This window comes from Danio rerio, chromosome 7 (assembly GCF_049306965.1).
Source record: "Danio rerio strain Tuebingen ecotype United States chromosome 7, GRCz12tu, whole genome shotgun sequence".
NCBI lineage: Eukaryota > Metazoa > Chordata > Actinopteri > Cypriniformes > Danionidae > Danio > Danio rerio.
Window position 1 is genome coordinate 40,436,085 of NC_133182.1, and position 27,797 is coordinate 40,463,881.

Here is a 27,797-nt window from a genome sequence, read left to right on the forward strand (position 1 = left end):
CATTGAGTTGCTGCAGTTGGACAGGTGTACCTAATAAAGTGGCCTGTGAGTGCATTCCGAGGTGTGGACAAAATACTTGACATGGAAGGACAAATATTGCATCATTGCTATAAAGATTTTTGAATATTAAAATTAAACGCGACAGTTATCATGTCAGTCTTCAACGGAAAGCCCGTGTATGGTAATCGTGCTCTGCTAAGTTACAAAGATGCTTACTTGAATAATTTATAATAACGTACGCTTATAGTGGGTGAACAAATGTTGCTAACAATTCATTTAATGATGTTAAAAGCCGCTAAAATCAATAATCTAAAAGCGCCATTTAAATATCTAAATGCTACAAATAAGCATAAAGGTATGCTTTATGCTAACGTCTTGGCTGTCCAATGGTCGTCGCTAAATGAAAGCGTCTTATTTGCGTCATCAAACGGCGACGATGGTTTCAGTCGTAAACATTCAGCGCAGGGAGTCAAAGCGGCATGGAAAAACACTCCAGAGATTTAAACAGCGTGTACAATTTATGCAGTTCCTACAATACTGTTGGATATCTTATCGCGCCATAAAACATCCATTACTCAACAACTTCGCTCTTATTAAATCCTATATTTAGGTTTATCAGACGTTTAAGACGCTCGCGACATTGCGATGGCGGTTAAACAAGACTAATAGAAAGGAGCATGTAGTTCGTTTGCAGGATGACAGTGATGAGGGAGGTCGTTTTTAGGCTGCTTTAGAGACACCCTGGCGCTTTAGTGGATAAATGAAGGTATGACCTTCTCTTTCTTCCTCTCTCGTGTCTGTCATTTGGTTTGTGTGTCAAAGTAGTAATCCTCGTTTGTGCGCAGATGGTTCTGTCATTGGTGAATCTTTGCGCCCGGGAGGTGGTGAGCGATCATAGCTCTTCGCCCTACTGGCTGAGCTGTGTGCCCAGAGAGCTTTACCAAGCCCTGCTTGACGCTGCCTTCACCCACTGCCGTCCTCTCGCCGTCGGCGAGCTCGTCCAGCGGTGGCCCGAGCGAACGCTTACCACTGGAGGCAGCAGAAGAGTGGGAAAGTCTCAGTGTCCTCCGAACCGCCTCTGCGTCCAGGCTCTGCTGCTGGCCGTGGTCAGAGGACTCTCGGACAAGAGGTAACAAAACGTTCACTCTTTTAATTTTAACCACAAAATCTGTCATTGAACAGTCAAGGTCGATGCAGAGCCGTGTTATACATGGGTGTTTGTTCACAACATGTCAACATCACAACATGTGATATGTCTGTGACCTTTAAAAATGCAGAACAGCACGGATAAATATAGGTTAACTGTGCTTGCAGTAAACATGTTAATTAGGTACAGGTGGATCATAAAATGTGGCAGCTGGTGCTAAATGTTTTGTTGAGTCGCAAACAAACTGAAAATTACATGTGGAAAAATGGTATGAAAACTCTAATACCTTGTTATTAAACGGTAACACATCATTCAGTTATCACTTATAACGATAATCCAAAAAGTGTCAATAAAAATAGCTGGTAATGCTTCGCATGGATGAATTGGCATTTACCCAAGAAGAACTGTAGTAAAGTCATGTCCCAGTTACCCAGTATGGCATCACAGACATACAGGTGAATGTCTTAATGAGAAATTTTTGATAATTTATTCATCCAATAATAGTGAAAATGAGCGACAATAATGAATATAATAATAATAATAATCTCCTTTTCACACCTGTTTATTGGAGTACATCCAGAGTAACAAAATTTCCTGCTGGAAAACAGATGAGTACAGTGGTGCTGCATCAAATGGGCAAAGAAGTACAGTAATTGGACTTGTCTAAAAAAAACACAAAAAAAAACATGTGAAACATTTCAAGGTCATCTCATTTCAACCACTTCTATAATTATTAGAAAGTCTATTCCACCAGATTGCTTTCACAGTGTAAATGCTCATGTGGTTGAAGTTGAGTACACCCAAAGAGCAACTTACTACTACCTACTCTCTGTCCAGTGACTTAATTCTCAAACACAGGACGCGCTGTTGAAATGATTAAAAATTTTGAGGGAATTTAAATAACATTTTATCAGTCTTGATTTTAACACAAATCCACTGCAGTCAGCATAGGTTTGTTGCATAGTTTTGAATGTCCACACTAGGATGGAGTAACACATAAATGCTTATGTATTTATGACTATTAATAAAGTTTAATGTTTAAGGGCCTAGACTACATGATGACCTTAGTGTCATCCCACTACTGTAAAACTGGAATAATATGTTTGTCATTGCTTTTTCTGTATGCCAAATGATTTGTTACCTCAGGATCTACCCAGCAAGGTCAGAGGTCATGGAGACCTCTTGCAGGGACCTGGGGCCTCATGTACGAAGACTTGTGTGGAAATCATTCTAAAACATTGCGTACGCACAAAGCTGTAAATGTGCGTACGCAGAAAAAAATTCAGATGTATGAAACACTGCGTACGCCGAATCTCACGCATATTCTGTTTGTACATCCGAATGAACGTGAAACTGAGCGCAACATGCACGAGCACAAAACCCCTCCCTGCCTCCTCCCCCGTATGAATATGCTAATGACTCTACTTTGGCAAAACCCAACGAAAAAGCAAAGGCAAAAGCAAGCAAAAAGAGAAACTTTGAACAGAATGTGAATTGGAGGTGACCAGAGAAAAACGGTGTTATTTGCAAGTTTGTCCTCCGGAATTAACAACAAAAGAAAAAAATAGAGTGGGAGAGTTTAGCTGGTGCGGTTAACACAGATGGGTCTGAACATCGCACTGTGGAGCTAAGAGAAATAGTGTGATTTATAGGTGTAAAATGTTGTAATACACTTAACAGTCTCAGTGCCGCAGCTCGTAAAACGCTTGAAAACATGTTTTGACACGTTCGAGCATGAACTCGGTTCGAATCCAGCGTTTGATGAACTCATTCTTCTTTTCCCCCCCCCCTACATATCAGATTTTGCCCACGATTTATCACGAGAAAGACAAGTAGGAATCATTAATAAGTGTGTGCATCATATTTTATTTGCACATTTATTGAATAAAAATGTTTCTGATTCACGCATGCAAATTCATCTTCAGATAGTGTCTTTATAGCAATGTGCGTGCGGTAGATCGCTCCCATTACAATAGCAACCGCTGCAAATTGCGCTTTAATGTTTGGCTGGTCAACTTTATGGTATGGAAATCTTATATACCTGCTAGATGAACCGGTCTCATACAGCTGCCATTGCAAGGCTCAAAGACACTTTGTAGAGTGCAATTTAACACAACTGCCTCTAGGAGTCGCCAATGGAAATAAAACAGACACGCACAAAAAATGTGCGTACGCCAGCTATAAAGCTGGCGTGGAGCTGCGCACATTTCCATGTTCAGTTCATCGTTAGTGAATCCAAACGTGAGCGATTCTGAGCGTGAAACCTGGTGTACGCAAAGTTTTTGTGCATACGCAGCGTTGATACATGAGGCCCCTGGAAAGTCATCAAAAGTAAACAAGACTGATTTAAAATGGCAGGTTTAAACGAGGATCTTGCGATCCGATCAATGGGTTTTGTGTGTGGGCATTCTTAAAATAGATCTAATTTTCACTGTCATTTTATATTGCTTTATACAGTTTATTTAGTCTTCAATATTCTTTCTCTTTCATAGTTCATCCAAAAATGAAAGTATATGCATTATTTACTCACCCTGAAATTGTTCTAAACCTTTACGGGCTTCTTTATTCTGTTGAGCCCAAAAGAAGATATTTTGAAGAATGCTGAAAACCCCCTTTTCTCTCGCCAGGTGTTGCCTGCAGGTGTTGGATCTCAGTGGACTTCAGTGTGAGGATGTGAGGGTTGAAGACTCGATGGGAGGCTGGTCGCTCACTGTCGCACTTTGCTCCATGGTGCTACAAGCTCGAGCTGCTGCCTCCAGAGCTCACAGGAGAGATGGAGAACGAGAGAGAAAAAGAGGCCTGGAGGCAGAACGTGAACGGGGAGCCATCAAACGGGACCGGGGTACAGCAGGATGCGGGAATACCAGTGAAGGAAACAATGAAGCAGTACAGAAGATGGAGTGCAGTACCAACCAACCAACATTACCAGAAGAGTCGGTGAAGGGTGTCAGGAGGAGGATGGAGATCCTGAGGAGAAAGGCTCAATGTGAAGTTAAACCAAACACCAGCGGAAATAACAGTAGGTTGTGTGAGCAAGACTGGGAGGATGTAGTTGTGGTTCATATTAGGGTTGATCTTTTTGTCAATTGCCGTTCCTGGGAGCGCGTACGGGATGCTCTTAGTCAACCAGGGCCAATACGGCTGCACTGCCGCTATCTCCGCGTGGAGGAGCTCTCTGCGTCATCCATAGCAACTTTATTGGGTCTTTTGCCTCAGCAGGATCTCCTCGGTGTGGACATCCGCTACTCCAGCCTTGGGGTATCAGGTTTGGCTATGTTACTTCCACTTTTAGCTCCCTTCCCTCAGCTTCACTCTCTCAGACTGCATTACTGTAACTTGGACTTGCAACGCACACAGCCTGGCCAGCAGGGGGCACTTCAGGACCTGTGTAAAGGGCTGAGTTCACTGAAGAAACTCAAGAGATTATGCCTGACCGCTCTCCGATTGCCAGGACACCTGCGTCTGCTACTCAGGTACATGCATACATACACGTTGGGGGTTCACAGATTTGTTTATCGTAGTAACACAAATAAAGTGCACAAATCAGAGGCGGTGCGGTGGCACTGTGGTTATAGCTGTTGCCTCATACCAGAAAGGTCGCTGGTTCGAGCCTTGGCTGGGTCAGTTGACATTTCTGTGTGGAGTTTGCATGTTCTCCCTGTGTTCGCATGTTTTTTTTTTTTTTTTTTGGGGTGCTCTGGTTTCCCCCACAGTCCAAACACATGCAAATTGGTTAAGCCAGATTGTCCGCAGTGTATGAATGTGAATGAGTGTGTATGAATGTTTCCTATTGATGGGTTGCAGTTGGAAGGGCCACTGCTCTGTAAAACATATACTGGATATGTTGGAGGTTCATTCATGAATTAATGAATGATTGAAGTGCACAAATCAAGTGCTAAAGTAAAAATATACACCCCTATATAAAATATTACATGACTGAAACTGTAGACTTGCTCTGAACAAGTTTTGAATCAGTGAGTCTTAGCGCTCTTAGTTACTATAAGTAGCTGTAACTTCTCCATGATTAGATTTTTTTCCTTTTCTACAAGAGCTGCACAATATTTGAAAAATCTGACATTGCAATATTTTTTTTTTTTGCTGCAATATACAGTTGAAGTCAGAATTATTAGCCCCCCTTTGATTTTTTGATTTTTTTATTTATTTTTTTTAAATGAGGAAAAAATAATTCACAGTATGTTCGATAACATTTTTTTCTTCTGGAGAAAGTCTTATTTGTTTTATTTTGGCTAGAATAAAAGCAGATTTTAAAAAAGTCAAAATTATTAGCCTCTTTAAGCTATATATTTTTTTGATAGTCTACAAAACAAACCATCTTCATACAATAACTTGCCTAATTACCCTAACCTGCCTAGTTAACCTAATTGACCTAGTTAAGCCTTTAAATGTCACTTTAATCTGTATAGAAGTGTCTTAAATATCTAGTCAAATATTATTTACTGTCATCATGGCAAAGATAAAATAAATCAGTTATTAGATATGAGTTATTAAAATTATTATGTTTAGAAATGTGTTGAAAAAAATCTTACCTACGTTAAACAGAAATTAGGGTAAAAAATAAACGGAGGGCTAATAATTCTGACTTCAACTGTATATTGCGATAGGAATATAATTTTTATCAGATGATATGATTAGCTCTATTTGGGAATATTTAATTATTTTAGATTGTCTGGGGTGATCAAGTCTTTGTTATGCAGTGCATCTACACTGAATCTAATAAATTGAAAGCATGTATAAATACGACAGAACAAAAAAAAGCTAAACAGTGTTTTATGGTTTTCTTGGGAATCTAACAATATATAGGAAATTATAGGAAATTAACAATCAAACTTAGAATAACTTGGTCATCATTGTATAATTCATTTTATACAACAATACAAAATTTTTTATATATATATTTTAATCTTTAATAAAGAATCTAATCCTGCCATGTGACTATTGCAGATTCACACATTGCGATATCGATACTCAAACAATATGTTGTTCAGCCCTACTTTCTACATTTACATAAAGTAGTAAAGTACAGTATAATGTTTTGGAATACAGTGAATTTAATAAAAGTAAATGTAAGTAAATAAATAAAAGTACTCTGATAAATTAAAGACACTTAAAAAATGTACCTAATTTCAGTAGTTATGTAAAAATGCTTAGTTACTGTCCTGCTAATTCATAAACATATTGTATGTGCATTTACTTTCCTGTTTGCAGTTCTCTCTCCCAGCCTCTGGAGGTGCTAAAGCTGCCGTACCTGTGCCTGACCTCAACCGACCTGGCCTATCTGTCCTGCAGCCAGCATGCTTCATCCCTGAGAGAACTGGACCTGAGCGAGAACTGGCTGGATGATTCCTCCCTGCCGTCACTGCGCCGTCTCTTAGGTCAAGCCGAAAACTCTTTGAGCCAACTCTCTCTGTGTGGTTGCGGTCTTTCAGACGCTCTCCTCGGAGCTCTTCTGCCTTCGCTGTCCTGCTGTCGAGCTTTACGCAGTTTAAGACTGGCCTTAAACCCGCTCTCTAGGACAGGGCTTGTTTCTCTGGCCCGAACGGCAGCAGGTATTCCTTCTCTTCGTCTGCTGCTGTATCCCAACCCGCTGGAGGAATACGAGGCTGGTCTGCCAGCTCTGCCCTCCAGTGCTCAGCTGCTGGACTGGCCTCTGCTGGAGGAGCCTGAGAGCCACCAATTAACGCTGAGAATGCTGGATGAGGTTTTGAGTTCCAGAGGACGCTCTCGAGACCTTCTTGTGACCTCTGACCTTTTAAACTATAGCCCAGATTTGACTGTGGTGGATTAAAGAGTGAATGCATCAATAATTCTTATAGCTATAATAAGTATTTTTTGCACTATACTTTACAGATGGTCTTATTGCCTTAAAGTTCAACCAAAATGGAAAGATCTGTCATCATTTAATCATCCTCCATTTGTTCAGAACCTGTGTGAGTTTCTTTCATCTGTTAATCACAGATGAAGATACCATGAAGAAAGCTGTAAAAAATAGCCTTTTTTTGTTCCTACTATGGATGTCAATTGCTGTTTTCCCCAACATTCTGCACAATATCGTGTTCTGTATGGTCAATAGAAGAAAGAACGCTTGGAACCATTTGTGTGTGATCAATTGATGAGGATATTTTGGGGGTGAACTATTCAGTTAATAACACCAAGGGCATCTCTTGATTTTGTTATACATGATAAAACCCATTTAGGATAATGACCTTAATTGAAGAAGCCCTTTCACATAAAAATATTAATTTCTATCCACATTTCATGTAACCAATAAGATCTCACAAAGTCATTCAAGTTCCAAAAGTATTCTCGAATCAATATTTTAAAATAGTGACAAAGCAGTTACAAAATGGCGCCTGTTGAACTGTAATGATCAGTGGGTGAGGTGTGTTTTTGACTTTGTTACCTCATTTTCTAATGTCAGAATGATGGTTGTGTTTAAACGTTGTCATTTTCCTAATTTTCACCATGTGATTTAGAAACAGACATCAGTTTGAAATCGCCGACAATATTAGAAACTTCATACTGGCGTTCTCCGAGTTTTTGCGTATGTAAACACTAGAGGTCAGTGTCGCCCTTATAACGAAATTTAGTACCCGTGACATGAACAATTATTGATACTAATTTGGTTTACAAAGGTATTGACATTGTTTTACTGTTTGTTTTTTTTTTTTTTTTTTTTACTATTTTATATCATACTTTCATTATTTTTTCAGAATTAGCAGCAGTCAAGCCATTTTCTGAAGCTATCATGCATATTATGGGTTAAAATGGTGAAATTAGGTTACAGAATGTTCAGGATTGTTTACATTGAGTGTGAAATTTTTGTTCTCCAAGGCTTGTTCTAGATGGGGTTGGTCTGTATTTGGTTTCTGCCTGAGACCACTTTGAAATGACTTCCCTAATGCTCAAGAAGCTGTTCTGTCAATTATGGGTGTCAGTGTTTTTTAATATTCTAATCTAAGAAATATAACAATCTATCATAGATTGTAGAATGTGACACAGTGAGTCTGGGTATTTCACAGTTTGACAAACTGTTGGATCTAGACAAGTGCATTTAATCAATCCAGTCATCAAAATCTCACTCCAGTAATCGGGTAAAAAAAACAATTGACTACCATTATATGAATCACCAAAGACCACAGATTCAGCTAAAAATCTTCATTAATTTTATACTGAGGAAAAAAAGACACTAACATGTTTAACGATCGAGGGTTAGTAAATTAACTATACATTTCATTTTTTAGATGAACTATCCGTTTAACGTGGCAATTTTTGCAGGCTTTCACAAATGTATATGTCTCTAATATTCAGTTGTCAGTTATACACTGGGAAGATAAAGCTAATTACAATACACAACTTTATTTTGTGTTATTTTATGCATCAGAGATAGAGAGAGAGAGTGTATGCTGGAGTCTTTCAAAGCTTTTAGAAAGTGTTAAGTCTTATCTGTAATACTGTACGTGGGAGCGCTCCAGGTGGAAGTATTTGAGTGGTGAGAGGCGTCTGGTCTCCTGAAAATCCAGAGAAATGGGGAACTGGGACAGTGTGACATGAGCCATTGGCAGAGAGAGGACCCGTGTGAGGCCCATCAACTCTGGACGATATGGTAATGGAGGCAGCAGACGCCCTGTTGGTTCATAATGAAGATGCTTCAAAACACAATACGCTAAATTACAGCTAAGTACAAACTTCTAAATGATTAGATCAAAGAATCATATTTCCCCTGAGACTTATTACACTTCTTAAAAAATAGATATTAACTGAAATTAACATTAGAAACAAACTCATTACATTTAAGTTTCATTGGCATATTAGAGTGATGTTAGTTATTGTATTCAATAAATCCTGAAAGTAACCTTGAGGCTCTCGTATCCTAGACATGCTGTGTGTCTCTCCCAGGCGCTGAATAGGCTCCGGTCTACACAAAAACAGAAATTTCTGATCATTGTACACTCAGAAAATGTATTAAAGAAGCATTCATTGGTAATGTGAACTGTTTCAACCAGATTTATTCAGTGTTTTTAGAGAGGATCTTTTTAAAACAACACTTCATCTACTTTTGGTGAAGGCTCATTTTACAAGTCTGGTTAAAACAGCTGATTTATTTATTTATTTATTTATTTTTTGTTATGGTGGGGTCACTTAGCTTAGTTTAGCATAATGAATTGAATCAGATTTGATCGTTAGCATTTCAATAAAAAAAAATCATAAGATGACTTTGAATATGAAAATTATTATAATTTTTTAATAATAAAATGCTAATGGTCTTTCCAAGTACTGGGTTGCAGCTGGAAAGGCATTCGCTGTGTAAAACATATGATAAGTTGGCGGTTCATTTCGCTGTGGTGACCCCAGATGAATAAAGGGACAAAGCCGAAGGAAAATGAATGAATGCTAATGGTCAAATTTGATTTAATTTGTTATGATCAGCTAAGCTAAAAGTGACCCCACCACAGCAATCAACAGAATGAATTAAAAAATGCTTCAAGTCAGCTGTTTAACTCTAAGAGACGTGTATTATGAGGCTGATACTTTAAAGCTAAATAGAGATGTTTGGAGTTAAAAATTTAATTAGAATTTTTATAAAGCAAAGAATATTTTCACAGTATTTCCTATTATTATTTTTGTCTGGAGAAAGTCTTATTTCTTTTAGTTTAGCCGGAATATTTTATTATTATTATTATTATTATTATTAAAACTGTAAAAATTTCAATTGTCTACAAAACAAACCACTGTTGTCCAATGGCTTGCCTAATTAAACTAACTAGCCTTATTTACCTGATGAAGCTTTTGAATGGCCCTTTAAGCCGAATACTAGTATCTTGCAAAGTAACTAGTAAAACAAGCACTGTCATCACGGCAAAGACTAAAGATATTTGTTTAATATAAATGAGTTATTATTATGTTTAAAATGTGTTGAAATCTTCTCTCTGTTAATCAGAACACTTGAAATAATTTGTCTTCAAATGTACACAAAATAAAAACTGACATACTTTGGCAAGTCTGAAGGCGCTATAACAGCATCTTTCCTGGCCTCTGGTGGCGGAGGTCGAGTCTGTTTGCCTCTCTGAAGAGAGCAGAAATATTTGAGCACCTCCACAGGACCAGCCAAACTCTGTTCTCCTTCACTGCGCAGTGAAACTGACCTGCTGTGCAGCTGCGAAAGACAACATAACCACATTTCAAATAACACACCTTTTGCTCTGCTCAAAAACATCTCTATCAGTTGAACACCTGCTGCTTGCCTTGTATTTTTTGGTCCAGGTAAGCAGCCAGTGGTTGGCCATCTCTCTCAGACTGTGGTGCTGGTTTGGCTGGTGCTTCGTCAGAGAGTTCCAGCACTCTAATTCTGGACATAACCACAATTCAACCTCCTCCACACCCAATCTTTCCAATATACACACAGCTAAGGGCCTGCCAGACATTCAGCAGAAGCATGGTTAGTTTCACTATTATATATTTTTATAGCTTGTGAATGAATATAACAAATTCAAACGCAATAGAGTTTTAAATTGTTTTAAAATTGCCATAAAGTGCATTTCAAGAGTTCACACTTAGCTGATGATTGATTATTAAGCGTATCTTGCATGCTGTCCTGCGAGAGAGTTCTGAGCTCGTAAGATCCTCGAGCCCAGGGCTCTCTCCCATTTGCAGGGCAAGAGAAGAGTTTGATCTTGAGAACTCCTGTTTTTTCTTGTTGTTTGTAGCTAATGAACAATTAGGGATTGCTATGAAGAGATTTACTAGGAGCACGTATATGGTACTGATTTGGGTTAGTCAAATTAACTTAAGTCGCATGTTTTTGGATAGTGGGAGTAAACCGAAGGACCCGGAGGAAACATGGGGAGAACATGTAAACTCTGCACAGAAACGTTGACTGGCTTAATAAGCACTAGAACCAGTGACGTTTTTGCTTTGAGGCAACAGTGCAAACCACTGGGCCATAGGTATTCATAGTGACTCAGGAATCGTCTGATTGGTGAATCATTAATTGGCTAATGCAGGATCAGCCTTGATCAATCATAAGCATGTAATCCTCTCGAAGTTAGTTTATAAATAAACTTCACTCATTTAATGTTAAATTGTTCTCTGATATCTACAAACTAAGTATGTGGCTTAGGTAAGTGCAAAAATTCTCCTGAAATGCTCAAACCCTTTTATACGCTTGTCTAAAAACACATAAATTACTCCTAGAATCAAAAGCTTTTTGACCATGTTTGGAATGGTTGTGAATATTAATGAGCTGCTCTGAGATACTCCACAGCTTGTGTCAGTGCCTGATGCACATACATATACAGTATAGGCAAAATAATCGCACTTCAGTTGTCAAAATGTTTATCAAATTTTGTAGATTCTTTGAGTAAGCTATCTTTACACCACCATGAAAACCTAGTTTGCCTCTGAGTTGTGCTGTGGATGAAATCTAGGCTAAATTGTAATTATAATCATCAGAAGAGGCAGACAGAAATGTATTAAAGTTTTATTTTGTGGTTTTAACGTATATGAAAACAGAAACAGGAATTAATATCAACCTCCAAATGAACAGGTGAGGTTTTGCAGTTTATTGTCATCCTTTTGTTCCAGAGAAAAATGACAATAAGAGCAAATATCATAATATACATGGTAAACTTACAAAATACAGCTCAATAGACATGATGCCTCTTTGGAAGCACTGTAAAAATGTATAATATGGTTATACTGAATTATGCATTCTAACCACAGGTTACCCGAGAGCCTTATAATGCCAGTTACTTTTTTAAAATAAAAGTCCCCCAAACATAATACGAAAAAAATCATTGTTGTAATCTCACTAGGAAACATGATGGCCAATCAAATGCTACCAAGAGTGAAGTGTTTTTCACCAGGATTTTTGTTGTGGGATTTACATGAGAATTATAAAAGAATGGTGTTTGAGGCTTATGTGTAATTATTATTTGATTAAATTTTATTATTATTTCTTATTGTATTATTGAATGTATGTTATTCTTTAAAAGAACACCATGGATGACCTTTTTTTGTTGTTGTTGTTAAACGCAAACATAATTAAAACGGCTCATTTATTGGATGTGTCTTGTAGTTGATATATTCCAGTTAAAGCAATTTCATAAAATACTAGACCATGTGGGGCAAAAATGGTTGTGCAATAAATTATAAAACTACATTGTAATATATGAGTTACATTATACTTACATAAGATCAATTTCTTTGTTGGCCAACATGGCGAGAAGCTCCAAAATAGTGTCAGAACTGCCTGGATTCAGATACACCATCAAATTCAGCAGCTCGCCAACAAAATGCTGGTCCTCCCTTGACTAAAGAACACATATTTATAAATATTCTTATACTTAACATACTTGAGAGTTTACAAAAACTGCTATTTTCTGTATTTGTACATGGAAATTAAAGCAACGATTAGCATTGTTTCCAGCATTAGATGTTCAACAATCACAATTTGATTTACCATGTTCTTGTGAATGCAGTTTTTCAGGCAAATCAGCAGTTTATTACTGAGAGTCTCTTTGTTCAACACTTTCTGCTGTACTAGCAAGAGAAATGCATTCAGGATGCTGCTCTTCTGAGCCATGCTGCAAGACATCATAAAGTCCAACAAACGCAAACAGAACTGACTGGGGACTAAAGACCTCGGAATGCACTGTAAACATATGCAAAGAGAAAACATCATCTTGGAGTTAATAATTTAATACACATATTGTTAAATGAAAATGTTTGAACACCTTATTGAATTTCATGGTTTTCCATATCTGGACATAACAATAAAACTACATAGTCGCTAGCAGGTCTACAAATTTGGAAGATAAAAGCTCACACAATGAGCTCAGATGAACACAACTTAATATTTTATACCATGTCTTTAGTGATTTAAAAAAATAAGGCCAAGATAGTTTGTGTAAGTTTCCTCTGGGTGCTCGTGTTTCCGACACAAGTCCAAAGACATGCGCTATAGGTGAATTGGAGAAGCTAAATTGTCCATACTGTATATGTGTAATTGGGAGTGTATGGGTGTTTCCCAGTGATGGGTTGAGGCCGGAAGGTCATCCGCTGACTAAGCCGAAATGGAAATTAATGAAGGCAAAACAGAAAAGTTATAATTGACAAACTTAAAACACCATATGATTCAGATACCTGTAGATCCACTTTTAGCAATAATTATTTGAAGGGATCATTTTGAACTCATCAGTCTCTCAGATCATTTTCTTTATTCTCTATTTCCACCTGGGGTTACTCATTCAGAGGCCTCTAGAGATTGTGCTGAGGCATTAATGTGATCCAAGTACTGTGAAGAGAAGATGCCAAAGTATCCATAATCCTGGACCAGGCCGTATCCTGAACAGATGCTGTGGTGGTCATGGAGGAATGGAGAGCATGAGACTGATTCCTGAAAGACCCAAGTCTTCACATTGATCTCGTGGACCAACATGAACACCCGCCGATGACCAACTCGCACCTGCTGTTTCTTCACAATGGATGTCCAGCGATCTCCAGCCTCAAACACCTAGACTGCAGCTCTGCACAAGAAGTTTGGCCAGAGGAGAAATGGTCGTGCCAACTGAGCCTGGTTTCTGTCAAGGTTTTTGCCTTCACTTTGGTCGATTGGTAGGTTTGTGTCTCACCACTGGCTTGCTTGAGTTTTTTGTACTGCTCTTATCGAAGATCTGGACTTTGACTGGACTATTGAACACCGTAATTATTATTGTTTTTTTCAGCTGTTCCTTTGAAGATTTGTTGCTGTGCTTGGGATCATTGTTTTATGACCCAATTTGGCTCAGCTTTTACTGCGGGATGGGCATTGTTAATACACACTTGAAGACTTCAGATCAATAAACTGCTAAAACTGCTAATGGTCTGTTAAGGCATTTGATAAGTAGTGCTTGACTTATTATTCTTTTTGTTAATGCTAAATGTTGTTGTTTATCTGAGGCTTATTTAAAAAAAAGTTTTACCTGCCAAAGATTTGGAAAAACTGTAAGTTGATATGATGTTTAAACCTTTTCACAGGACTTTATATATATTCTGTGATAAAAAAAAAAATTGATTCATTCATTTTCTTTTCGGCTTAGTTCCTTTATTAATCTGGGGTTGCTACAGCGGAATGAACTGCCAACTTATCCAGCACATATTTTACACAGCGGATACCCTTCCAGCTGCAACCCATCACTGGGAAACACCCATACACTACAGACAATTTACCTTACCCAATTCACCTATAGCACATGTCTTTGGGGGGAACAGGAGCACCCAAAGGAAACCCATGCCAACATGAGGAGAAAATGCACACTCCGAATAGAAATGCCAACTAACCCAGCCGAGGCTCGAACCAGTGACGTTTTTGCTGTGTGGTGACAGCACTTCCCACTGCGCCACCCCAAATTTGCATGTTATGCTTTGTTTTATTTAGAAAACTTGATCCCCAAAACCTTAAAGCGCAGTATCTCCAATTCCCTCAGAATGCAAACAGATGCTTATAATTTCTCATTTGTAGGTGGCTTTTTTTGCTGGGTTGTGGTGTTTGTATTGGTCTTACACTCAGATTAGGAAACATCTTCTGAAACCATGGCTCATCCACAAACTGCAGGAGGAACTCTGGAATATTTGAAGATGGGGGTGGAGGGGGCGGGGGAGTGGGTTGTTTAGGTGGAGACGGAGGTGGGATAGGGGTGGGTATAGGAGGGGGAGGTGGTGAAGGTTTGGGGGGTGGAGTCTGACGGGGTGTAGAAGGTTTTATTGGGGAAGGGGGCTTTGGAGGCTGTGAAGAAATGAACATGAGAGAGCATTTAGAGGAAGAAATGAAATGGTTAGGTGACATCATTAGATTTTCTTCCTTGAAGTGTAGTTGCATTTACCATTGCTTGGCAAAATGCAAAATCAAGTTAGAAATTGCTCAAAAGTTTTCAATGAATACAAAAAAGTTCCACATATATATGTGAATAAGTCAATTAATTACTTTGACCAACAGAAAGCAGTGTGTTTTTAAAGTTGCCTTTGTGTGAGAAGTGATTTTAACATCACACACTATTACCCACACCTTTACAAAACACAGTCAGGGGCAACCATCAACATACAAAAAGTCACTACAGTGTCAGGTTACTGATGTTAAAGCATAATGGAAGTGTTTTTACCCATAACTGATAACAGGACTCTTCTTTTTTAACCCTTTATAGGGCACTCGTTGAAATACAGATCAGTAAAGCCTGGAGTGTTAGTAAGGGTTATTACAAGACTTACAAGAAAAAAAAGTCATATTTTAAATAAATGTCAATGAAGTTAGCATATACGATTACTTGCCCAATAAAGGGTTAAAAACAATCATGCTTAATTGCATAATTTGTGCACCAACAGGGGGGAGTACAAATGCACCCTATATGAGATATATTATTTTACTCATATATGTAACTTTAATCAAATGCATGAGACTAGATTTAGGATTAAAAAAAACACAACAATATCCTAACAGGAAATATGTGTTTTTCTTCCATCAGTCGAGGGGGGAAAGGGCTCTTCTGTATGGATTGTGTTTTTAGAATCGGTGGAGGGTGCATTTTAGACTCTCCCCCCTCCTTCCTCTCCTCCTCTCCGTTATGCAGGAGTTGCACTTCATCTAGATCGCTCTGCTCATGACAGGCAAAAAAAAAGAAAAAAAAAAGACAATTCCATCAAACACTGCGCATTTCCACAAAAGCAAAAATTTAAGTCGTTAAAAAACAAATAAAGTTTTTTTTGACATTTATAATATATAATATAATATATATATTTAAATTTACTCTAATGGTAAATATAAAAAACATTTGGTTTATATATATGTAACATCATTTTAAAATGAAGCAAATGTATTCTATACACATTCTCAAACCTGTCTTTTTGGAGGCAGGGGAGGCAGCTCAGGATGTTTAGGTGGAAACAGTAAAGAACATATCTCAAACATATCCTCTGGAATCTAGTAGAATCATACAGAGTCTTAATATCATAATAATTTCACAAACATATCACATTTTTGATAAATTAAACAGAAAATAAAAGTTGAACTGTAGTCATGAACTTACTCTTATATCAAGGGGTTGTCTGTAAATTTTACTCAGGTAATTACTAAAGGCCTCTTGTTTGGTTTGTACAGTGGCTATTTTTTTAGTTCTGCACTCAATCTCTCCTTTTCGTAGGGATTCCAGATCTTTATGTCTTGCCATGAAAACTCCAAAGTCCTTTAATCAAACATTTGGATTATTTCAGGTTTTATGGGGAAATTGCATATGCATAATGTATTTTATACTGTACACACTGTATATCCTATAATTAACCCTTAACATAAACGTTTTTTCTTTTAATTTATACAAATAAATTTTAATAATTTAGGACCAAAATATGTCCACACAAAGTCAAAAATGACTGGTATTTCTTTGCTGGTATAATGATTACCAAAGCCATAAAAACAAAACATCACCTCGGAATTAAAAGGTTCTATATGCGTTCTGAATGATTTTGAGATATTGAGCTTCAAAGTTTTTGCATTCCATAGCAAACAGTATGTGTGTAACATTTGTTTTTTTTAAATAAAAAAGTCTTAAAATGTAAACAACTTATTAAAAATATCCCATAACGTAAACTTAAAAATAGTTGTCAATTAATAAGAATATGCCAATACCTCAATTTTGACAAAAATGTCAGATAGAACCTTTTAATAAGGTGACGAAATGTTAATATTTTTTTATAACCTTAAAAATACCCATAACTTTCATGTTTGTAATAAAGATTTACTACTTTAACAGTTTTATTTATAGGACAGCTCAATGTTTTTATGATGTACAGAAGGGTGAGTGACCTGTAATCTGAAAACATGCATACTAGTGCACACATTATTACATATATTTGATACTTACTGGATCTTTAGTATAATCAAGCGATTTAGGACCATCCTTTCGAATAAAACAGCAACTCTCCATTCTGTTAGGTGTTTAATACAAAGAAAAAAAATTGGATGTGTATCTATATATGTGTGTAAATACTGCATTTGAGTTGAGCTTTACCTGGATTTGAGGCTAGTGTTCCAAGATTTGGGCAATTCAGTGTCTGGATCACATTTCTCAGTGGGTGATAAAATGAAAACACAAATGATTTCTGACTATACATCCTAATTAAGTAAAGTATAATAAAGTAAATATCCACTATTTTGAAGTATAGTTTCACTCAAACTATTATTCTAGAACATTTTTAACATTAGTATTTGTAAATACGCCAAGACCCTGACAACTTTTAAAGAGGGTCTGATTAAAAATGCTTTATAATGCTGTACTTGTGTCCTGCAGTCTGGAGGGAGTAGGTGTGTATTAGGGATTCTGTAAAGGTCTCCTGTGATGCCCAATAGCAGGTCTCCACTCTCCCCACAGTACGCCAAACACTCCGGCTCTGCATTCAGCTCAAGAATTCTGAAACAACAAATTCACAGCAAATAAAATTTGTCAAAAACGGGTTATTATTGTTTTAAATATTTAGGGCCATTCACACCAAGCAAGATAACAATAAAAATAACTAGATTTTTTGTCCACACCAAAAATAAAATAACAATCTTTAGTCTATGCTTCTCTTTTTTGCATGACTCCCTTGTAACCAGCGGATGTCCTCGGTGTGCAACGTCTCTAGAATATCTGACCAGTGAATCCAGCTCATGTAATCAACCTGAACCAAAATTTAGAGTTATTAATTATTTTCCCCTAGCATTTTCAAAAGGAGGCAAAACAAATATGCCAAAACTATACTGGATACCTTAGGTACTTTTATTTGTATACTTGTCTTGTTTGCACATAGCTTCCATGTCATCTTATAACCAGTTGTTTTGAACGCAGTCATCATCTTTAAATAATCTTAGAAAAGAAGGCTTTAACATCAAGCAGAGCTTTCCACAATGTGGCCTGTAGCTTTAAATTGCATAAGCTCTATATTAAGCTCTATTTATTTTCTTAGATTCTGACTGGCTGTGTGTTTTTTTTTTTTTTTTTTTGATCCTTGATGAAAAAAAAATAGCACTGAAAGTTATTGATATTGTTTCTCTGCATCTTTATTGTTATAGCTGTGGTGTGAACTCTGTTGTCATTTGACATTCTGAATTCATTTTATATTAAGGTATTTAGTATATTATATATTTAGTTAAAATGTTTCATATGAAGGACCCTTACTGCAATTAAAAAGTAGTTCCTGTACTGACCTAAGAAGGCAGTTTTTCATATCCCAGATCCGTACAGTTTCATCCTGACTGCTTGAAGCAAACACTCCCAGCTGACAACAGGCACAGAGCCCTGGGACACATAAACAGACAGTCTCAGTCTCCAGAGGGACAGGGTGCAGTATGCATTAATTAGCCAAGATTAATCCCTGGGTCATATTTCATCTCTTAACAATAAGAAAAATATCTACAGGCTTTTAAGACCATTCAGAATGAAATTTAAGATTGGTTTCACAATGTTGGTCTCACTTGTAGTCATAATACAGCAAATTTTACAAACGAAAGATAGAATGAGAAGATAAAAATGCACAAATATTTCAACCATTATCAGAAGCCTGATAATTTTTCACATATTTAAATCCCTATTGAAAACATAAATGGAAAATGTATACCCTACCCTGTTTAAATTTGCAAAATTTTAGTTCAATAATATAAAAATGCACAACTTAAAAGCAGTAAACACTTAATGAGAAAATGCTCCATTAAAAGTGTTGATTATTAGAAGCCATTTTGTAGTTTTAGATATAAATTCATTTAGTTTGAATGGTAAGTTTACAGTCTCTAACCTGTGATCTTTTTGTGATGTCTTTCACTGGGTTGCTGGTCATATCGGGTTTGGCTGTCTAAGCTGTGCTGCACCAGGCTGTCAGTTTTATTTTCTGGATCTTCTAAAGCTAGGATGAGTTGGGTTCCCAATAGTGCTAGCAAAACAGGAGGGTGGTCGCACAACACGCTGAAATGGAGACTCAAACACTGCTTAGCACATGGGAATACCCGCCAAACCAGCACAGCTTTATCTTCACCTACAACATAAAGCCATTGAGATTATCATTAATCTGCTTGAACGTCAGCAATCACAGCGATGGTACTGTATATTAGAGCAGTGGTTCTCAAACTGTGGTACGCGTACCACTAGTGGTACGCGGGCTTCCTCCTAGTGGTACGCGGAGGAATCGCCAAATAATGAAATAATTAACACTTTTAATCTTTTGATGTGTACTATAACATCGATGTGATCTGCATTGGCTGTTTTGTGTAGAGTACGATCAAAGCGCTGTGCTTAGAGTGTTTATTTTAGTGCAATGTGTCATAAACTGTTGAAAAATCAGATTCTGAAGCGTGATTTGACTGACAAGAAAAGTGGCCAATCACAGTCGACCTTGTCAAGTTTTGCGTGAAACGTAAGGGCGGGACAAAGGCTTTCTGAGTTGCAGAGACAGCAAAAAAACAACTTAAAAACAAATGTTTTGTTGGAATAATGCTTCCTGGATGTTTTCACTATATAGACGTCTAGCAGAGTAATTAAACCGCGGACATATTTCCTGCCTATTTGATGATCTACATACACGTTTTGCTCTTCGACAGCGAGTCGACTCGCCTCTGACCTGTCACTCCTCTAAACAGTATGAATGGCGCCGCGGGAATGGAGGTATTGCGCAATAACTCATTTCTGGAAATGTGGCGAGTGCTTTATTTTAACACGAGAGCGCATTCATATACGCAAATCACTAAAACAGACATGCAAGCTCTTAAATAGGCTTTTTTCAAATGAACTGCAAGACCTCTCATGATCGCTTTTGTGCTCAGATTGAATACAATCACGACCTTTCCACTATTAAAGTAGACATTATTTATCTTTGCTCCTTTACTAAATTTAGTCAAAAGTATTCAGTTATTAAGTATTTTGAAATAGATTGATTTTACTTTTTTTTTTTATTACTTTTAGCAAAGGTGGTAGCTTTTTTATTTCTTTACGACAAAATAATTATGCTGGAAATGTTTCTGGATGAGGTATTTGTGTGATTTATACATTTAGCTGTATACTGATCTGTCTTAAAGCATTACAGGTCAAAGCAATCCGTTGTTACTTATTGTTTGTCAAAATTAACAATAAGGCTCTTAAAGCACTGCTTTGATAAATGTATTGTTGTCATATTTCAAATACCTCAAGTAAAATAGTCATTTGTTTAATTTTTTTACTGACAGTGTACTTGTATTTTTTGTAAAGTTTGTATTTTAGTTTAAGATCAAGTATAAAATAAAATCTACATGTGATATACAGCTATTTAAGAAACAAAATTGCCATATTGTAAAGAAAAATGGTGTAAAATATGTAAATAAAAGGCTAAATTTAAATCTTTTCATCATATAGTTTAATTAAACTTTTCAAAGCTTGAAAATATTGTTTAAAAAATGGGCAAAAAGTGTCTCTATGGCCTTAAAGATTATGTGGTAGTTTTGCTATTGCTTTTGAAAAAGATTAATTGTCATGAAAGGAACAAATTGACCATACTTCCTTTGTTAGTGCATATTCCTTTACATGTAGCTTTGGGATTTAAGCAATTAAACCATTCAATCAGGTTTAAACTGAAAAAAAAGTGATTTCATAATGAAAATCTGATTTTTTTTTCCCAAAAGTAACCAACTAGTACTTTTTAAAAGAGTACTTTGTACTTTTACCAAATATTAGTATTATTTACTAAAATTTGGGTTATTTTAGCAGTGTAATAGTATTTTTACTTGAGTACAACAAATATTTCACAAGCATTTAGTGCAGGTTTATTATATTATTAATATATGATTAATAAATATTATTATTATTATTATTAATGCTTTATATTTGGATCAATTACTATGGAATTTTTTATGGGTTGCTGAGAATACATTTCAGTTCTTCAATACATAGCATGTCAGTCTTGAAAATAAAAAATAGGTGCTTAAAATTCCTTGATTTTCATTAGGCTGTGCCTGTATGAACCCTGTCATAAGTACATTTAACATACATCTGTCAGAAATCAAGATTTGTCAGAAAGTGTATGAATATGACATATAGCCAATATTTATGAGGTCCAAGCAACATTTCCAGCTTTTGATGAATAGGCTACTATGAATACTTTAGATTTAAGTATAGCAGTTTTCTTTTTACTTTTTAAGAACAGTGCCATTTTTTTTATGAACTTTTAAAAGCACATTTCAATTTAAACGTGTTTTTTTTTTTTTTAAATCTGCAAGCACAGTTAATGTTCAGACTATTTAAAATGTTTAAGTGACTGACAATAATACATATTCTTAATGATAGGAATTAATCTGGCTCGTTTTTAAACTGTGCACAGCTTAATTAGGCCTACAACGCTATTTTTTAATACTGGCCATTATGGTGGTACTTGGAGAGACATTTTTTTTCTAAGGTGGTACTTGGTGAAAAAAGTTTGAGAACCACTGTATTAGAGTAATCATAAACCTGCAGTCAGTAGGAAACCACTGTCTGGATATGCCTGCATGCTGTTGATGTTTTTGTTGTTGTGAGCAGATGTTCTGAACTGGACTTTGGCTGAATTCATATTGAGTACAGACACATAACCACCAAGGTGGCCCAGTATAACCAGAAACCTATGAAGACAAACAAAAAAGCTACTAAGAGATAGAGAAATGCAGCTAGATTGCAACAAACCAGTAAATATGACAATACACTTTAGTAAAAAAAAAACTTAATACAATATAAGCAATTTTACAATATCAGCAAAAGTGACACCATCTCAAGATGCCATTTAGATGCTTCGTGCTCCAAAAAATGCAAATAAATACACCACAATAAACACTAAGATTTTGTTGACGCACAGATATAACTAGGTTGAATATGTTAAAGTTGAACTCAAGCGCTTTTAGCTTAGCTTAGCATGATTCATTGAATCAAATTAGACCATTAGCATCTCAATTAAAAATTCTAAAAAAAGAGCTTTGACAGTTTTCTGTAGCTACATTACTGTACTAAGTACAGTACTAAGACTGACAGGAAATGAAAAGTTTACATTTTCTAGCCAGAAACTTTTGGGTATCATTTCTGCAGCAGTCGCAATGTCATTCAACAGTGCCTGAAAGTAGTCCCCAGTTAAGAAACTAGGTAAAAGCAATATCATTGTGTCTACTGCAGCCATAGTACTGCAGCCAAGTTCCTTGAACATCTTAGTACACAATGTAACTACAGAAGAATCAAACTTTAAATTGGAAAATGATCAAAACTCTTTTTCAAATTTTCTTGAGCGAGATGCTAATGGTCTAATTCGATTCCATGACTTTTGCTAAGCTAAGCTAAAACTGCTCCCACCAAACCCGGAGATCAACTGAATATATAAAAATGGTGAAACTCAACTGTTTAACTCTAAGGGTGTTGTAAATTGAGCCCATTTCCAAAAAAAAAAGTTATTTTAAAGGGCACCTGTTTTACCCCTTTTACAAGATGTAAGATACGCCTTTGGTGTCTCCAGAGTGTATCTGTAAGTTTCAGCTCAAAATACTCATCAGATTATTTATTATGGCCTCCATAATACTGTGGCTTTAAATGCAAATGAGCTGCTTCTCCCCACCCATTGTTCTCGCGTGCGTATCTGCTTCTCATCATGTTTTACGCCAGATAAACAGCACAGTGACAGAAACAGACATGGATGAAGCTGAAATACAGCTCAATAGTCAAAATACCAAATAAGTTGATTTCATTAACTTGTGGTGGAGTTTATTTAAGCCTTTCTGAAATGATGAGTGTCACACAAATGTTTGCAGTACACACACACATATTAGCATTTACCGACACGATGCAGCCATGGTGACGTCATCCTCCAACGTCATGCTACGGTGGGCCTAAAAATCACTAGGATTTGGGTCCTATTTTAACTTTAGAAAAAAAAGAGAGACTGATTGTGTTTCTATCACTCCAATATGACAGTGACACTATACCTACACACAGTTCTGTGTAAGTTAATTTTCATCATAGGTGCCCTTTAACTATTCCCTCTTTATATATAGTTCCATATTATTATTTATATATAACTGTTTACTTTCTCAAGACAAATTTAGGTATTACTTAAAACATGTATGAAAGTTCATTTGGATATACTATTTACACTTGACTCTATTTCAACACATCATCAAATACCTGTTTTCATCATGCAGAAGTCTGATCTTCTTTGGCTTGTGTGCTCTCTGCGTCTGTAAGGATTCCCATTCTTTATCTGTAATGTCATAGTATAACACCATGCAGGACACAGTGCCTATTTTTGCCTCCGTCTGTCCACTTGGCCCCTCCCAACGCTCTATACCACGCCATTCATCCTGTATTGTTATCGGACTAGTCAAAGTGCTAGCAATAGTTACCACCCCATCTTCAGTGAGCACCAGTAGAATCTTCTTAGGCACACAGCAATCAGCACAAACTACTTTTCCTTTAGTTTGAAATCTAGTGAGCACTGCATCCTTATCTGCTGCAACAACTGTGATATTACTATTTCCATGTGTACAAACTACACACGCTTGGAAGGAAGGAGGGTTTGGAGGAGTGGAGATTTGGCAGATAGGAAGTCTATTGACCCAGTCTAGTCTGCAGTGTAGATAGTAGAGGCAGTTAAAGGTCCAAAAGTCAACGCTGTTGGTGGAGTATGAAAAGAAGTTTGCAGCACTGTCTGAACCTCCCATGATCAAGGGAGGTGAACACTCATTAGGAATGGAAACAATCTGAACGTGGTCTCCAACCTCTGGGCTCCAGCATCTCACAGTGCCATCGAGAGAAGATGATAACAACAGGCCAGAGACAGGACACAGAGCTAGGGAAGTCACAAGAGCTGAAAAAAAGACAGAAAGATACACTCAGAGAACATGCATGATGGTACTGTAGTAGCTCATACTTAGATTTGATTCAGAATGGTCAATGAACTGGTTTAAACTTTATTTCCAAAGAAGTTTAAAGATTTTCTGACCAGTATGTCCCACAAAGCACATCTGAAGCTCCCAGTCTGGTCTCCATACTCGGATTGTCGTATCTCCTGATGTGAATACAATATCTCTAAGGGGACAGTAGATCAATCCTGTGATTTCCCTGAAAAAAAAGAGAATGACTTAAGAGAAATACTGAAAGAAAATACATAATACACACAAATCTATTTTAAATAACTCATTCATTTTCCTTCGGCTTAGTCCCTTTATTCATCAGAATGAATCACCGAATTATCCAGCATATGTTTTACGCAGAGGATGCCCTAAAATAACTACTTTAATTAAATATGTTTCCTGGCTAATTGTGTAAACTGTCCTCCTTAGACAGTTCAAAAACCATGTAACATACATCAACACAATATATATATATATATATATATATATATATATATTAGGGATGGGAATCACCTGATTGATGGGAGTCCCCACAATATCATATTATCATAAAACTTGCGTCACGATACGATATTATGTAGCCAAACAATCAGAAGGTCACTGGTTGGAGTCCCGGCTAGACCAGTTGGCACTTCTGTGTGTGAGTGTGCATGCTCACTCTGTGTTCATGTGGGTTTTCTCTGGGTGCTCCAGTTTCCCCCACAGTCCAAAAATAAGTAGCTTAGGTGAATTGAATACTAAATTGCCCATAGTGTATGTGTGTGTATGAGAGTGTGTATGGGTATTTCCCAGTAAAGGGCATCCACTGCATAAAACATATGCCAGAATTGTTGGAGGTTCATTCCGCTGTGGCGACCTCTGAAATAGAGACTAAGCTGAAGGAAAATGAAAGAATGAACAATATAAATTGTTATATGCAGTTATAAACTATATACTGTTATATGTTGCAATTTTTAAAAATGTTTTCCCAACTTTAAATTTTGCCCCCAAATAAAACCTTTTGCAAAATTGGTTTTAACTAAACAGAAAAAAATGTCAGTTTGGTTATAACAATTTGATTTTATTGCTGCAATGCAAATTAGGTCTGTCAAGAAGATAAACAGACCAATATTTTAATGCCACCATCTTAATTTTACTAACTTGCGGAATAATTCATATTATGCAATTAATAAAATATAAAACAATCTACTGATAATATATTGATATGGATGTCTGTATATCTATATAGTATTGCTGCAGAATATATAAAGAAACTATAATGTATGGATATTTTCCCCCACCCTTAATAAAATGTGTTCGGTAGTTGTGCTAGACTTGTGGAGCTGCGCATCAAGGTATTTGCTCTTTAGTGTTTGGAGTTTCAGCAATTAAAATTAAACTACACTGAACTGAACTAAACTGAACTTCAGCTCTAAAAACTGGACTGACAGTTTCAATTCACTAGAACTTCTATGTTAAGCTGCTTTGACACAATCTACATTGTAAAAGTGCTATAGAAAAAAAGATGAATCGAATTGAACTGGATAGTTACTCAATTATGGGAGTATAATGTATACACGTCTAGTATTACCAGTATTTGTGGACCTTGGGGTTTGGCCATTTGGTTTGTATATCACACAGAATGAACTAATAATAAAAAAGTAAAAATGCTGTGTTTTCTGAGAGGGTTGGGTTCAGGGTTTTGCTGAGGAGAGTTGAAAAAAAAATGCTGTGTTTGATACATATTCCAGACCTTAGCTTAAAATGCTTGCAGGGCTTACTGTCAGTGATTTAATTAGTCCAAAACATTCATAACAAACCCTAAATGGAGGTTCTTCTTATGCTCAATAATGCATCCCTCTGTAAGATCAACCACAGCCACAGCTCGTCCATATGCAGCCGCTGCTCTGAGGCGCTGCTCAGTTCTGCTAGGCAACAGTGCTAGATGTGTGAAATCACAACTCCCCAAACCGTCTACAACTCGTTTACGACACACCAAGTGTGTGAGGCACCACACACAAACATTTCCCATTCCAGCTGTGACAAGCTCATTAGAGCCAAAACCTGTGGCAAGACAGACGAAAACATCTCTCATTCATTACATTCAGTACAAACTGTGATGTAAATCAGCGATTTGACATCAGAATGCTGGTTTAAAATATTTGAAGTCATTTTAAGACTCCCAAGTGGGGCCCATCCTCCTGGTCGAGAACATCATAAATAACACTTAGTTTTATTTAGGAGAGACACTGCAGGCACAAAAGAATTTCATGCTCTTGCAGTTTTGAGATTTTTTAGCTTTTCGTAGAGTGTCTTTTTTCAGTCTAATGTAAAGATTCAAAATACCCTTTGACATGTTTCTTTGTTGCACTTTTAACATTTTGAGTCTGTACATTTCAATTACAAAATTCTAATAATTTTCTCAAAATATGTTTTATGTTTTACACTGTTTTATTCATTTCTGCATTTAAAGAATATGTTCATTTATAATTTGCCTGATTATATAAAATCATTTATTATACTAAATAATTGTGAACTTTGTTCTGCCTGTTTGCAGTATTATGGAGTTATAAAGACAGAATCTTAAATAATAATATTAATAATTACAATAATAGATAATATAAACGTACATTTATATGGTTCATACCATTGTGAATGCATAATCACGCCAATCAACCTATGCGATGCAAGAGAGAAATATTCAAAAGTCAAAAACCAGAAGATCTAGAGCACTGATAGCGATCGTAAGTGTTCACAAGCTTTAGTTTCTACATTTGCCGAAAAGTAAAGTAAAATTTGCTACATAGGTTGTATAAGTTTGCATAGTTTTTGTATATTTAGTAAAATAATGCCTCATTTGCATATTTAAACATAAGTAAAATACTTGGTATTCTTAACGTACTGTAATAAATCATCTGGAGACTTAAATCTTTAATTCTTAACTAATCAACGATTAACGTGTTAAAAGTTTGTTTAAAACCGCACCTTGCAAACCCTCACATCCATGGGCTCCACAGCATGAAACAGAGGGTTCAGTTCTCCATCTAATACGCTGAGAACGGCCCCGGGGCCCCAGCCAACTATTTTGCGACTCAGATGTGTGAAGGTGAGACCAGCATAGTGGATGGTGCTGGACTGGCAATACGAATGGTCACTTAGACGGCCATCAGGGTAATAGAAGTGCACAAGACCACTATGATGGAGACTAGCAAAGCCTGCGACACCCTCACCACAGCTCATGTGACGAACAGGGTCTTCACAGGAGAGGTGGAGGACATGATGAAGGCCATGGGTGAGAACATCCACATCATCCATCTGGACAGAGGCAGGTACAGAATGTTCAGTAGTAGAGAACAAAAAAAGAGAAATAATTAAAAAGTGTGGCTCGTGCTTTCAGCCTCTCGTTTTCTCAAACAAGAAAGATATTTGCTCAAACAAAACCTAAAAAAATAAATTAAAAAAATAGTGCCAAAATATCACAAATGAGTACATAATATTTAAATAATAGTGAAAATTTTGATGGCTTATTGCCAATAAAATAAAAGTCAAAGATGTGTGACCTGTCTTTTAAGGCACTGGGATTATGTTGTCGTTTTTATGAGTTTTAGTGTAGATATTTTCGTCATAAATGTTCGGAGTATTAATTTATAAACGAAAATGAGGGTGCAACATTAAAATTTCAATAAAACACACATTTTGGCAAACATATGATGATTTTGTTTGCTTAAACAGCCAACAAAATTACATGAAAAAGGCAAAAATGAA

General features: G+C 36.6%; 3 protein-coding genes across 5 annotated transcripts in view; 2 read left to right on the forward strand and 1 right to left on the reverse strand.

Annotated features, from left to right (window-relative positions):
- Window positions 1–27,797, forward strand: part of esyt2b (extended synaptotagmin-like protein 2b) — an 860,030-nt gene that overhangs the window by 751,152 nt on the left and 81,081 nt on the right. The window lies entirely within an intron of this gene.
- Window positions 439–8,521, forward strand: si:ch73-174h16.4. Of its 2 annotated transcripts, none has more exons than XR_012383455.1 (4): window positions 439–766; window positions 846–1,129; window positions 3,775–5,223; window positions 5,749–6,043. XR_012383455.1 is itself a non-coding variant. In XM_693265.10 (4 exons), the coding sequence occupies exons 1-4, from the start codon at window positions 761–763 to the stop codon at window positions 6,951–6,953; spliced, it is 1,716 nt and encodes a 571-aa protein (XP_698357.4). In that variant the 5' UTR covers window positions 439–760; the 3' UTR covers window positions 6,954–8,521. The 2 variants fall into 2 exon arrangements, 1 of the variants encoding a protein (XP_698357.4); XM_693265.10 differs by lacking the exon at window positions 5,749–6,043 and adding an exon at window positions 6,374–8,521 and having other exon boundaries at window positions 3,775–4,620.
- On the reverse strand, window positions 8,205–26,108 carry si:ch73-174h16.5. Its single transcript, XM_021477935.3, has 19 exons — window positions 25,853–26,108; window positions 24,143–24,261; window positions 23,326–24,007; window positions 21,637–21,785; window positions 18,962–19,198; window positions 18,378–18,468; window positions 17,469–17,601; window positions 17,203–17,258; window positions 17,056–17,119; window positions 16,225–16,380; window positions 16,035–16,118; window positions 15,637–15,792; window positions 14,709–14,930; window positions 12,627–12,818; window positions 12,356–12,477; window positions 10,411–10,579; window positions 10,159–10,322; window positions 9,022–9,083; window positions 8,205–8,792 (listed from the first exon to the last, which is right to left on the reverse strand). The coding sequence occupies exons 1-19, from the start codon at window positions 26,062–26,064 to the stop codon at window positions 8,608–8,610; spliced, it is 3,255 nt and encodes a 1,084-aa protein (XP_021333610.2). The 5' UTR covers window positions 26,065–26,108; the 3' UTR covers window positions 8,205–8,607.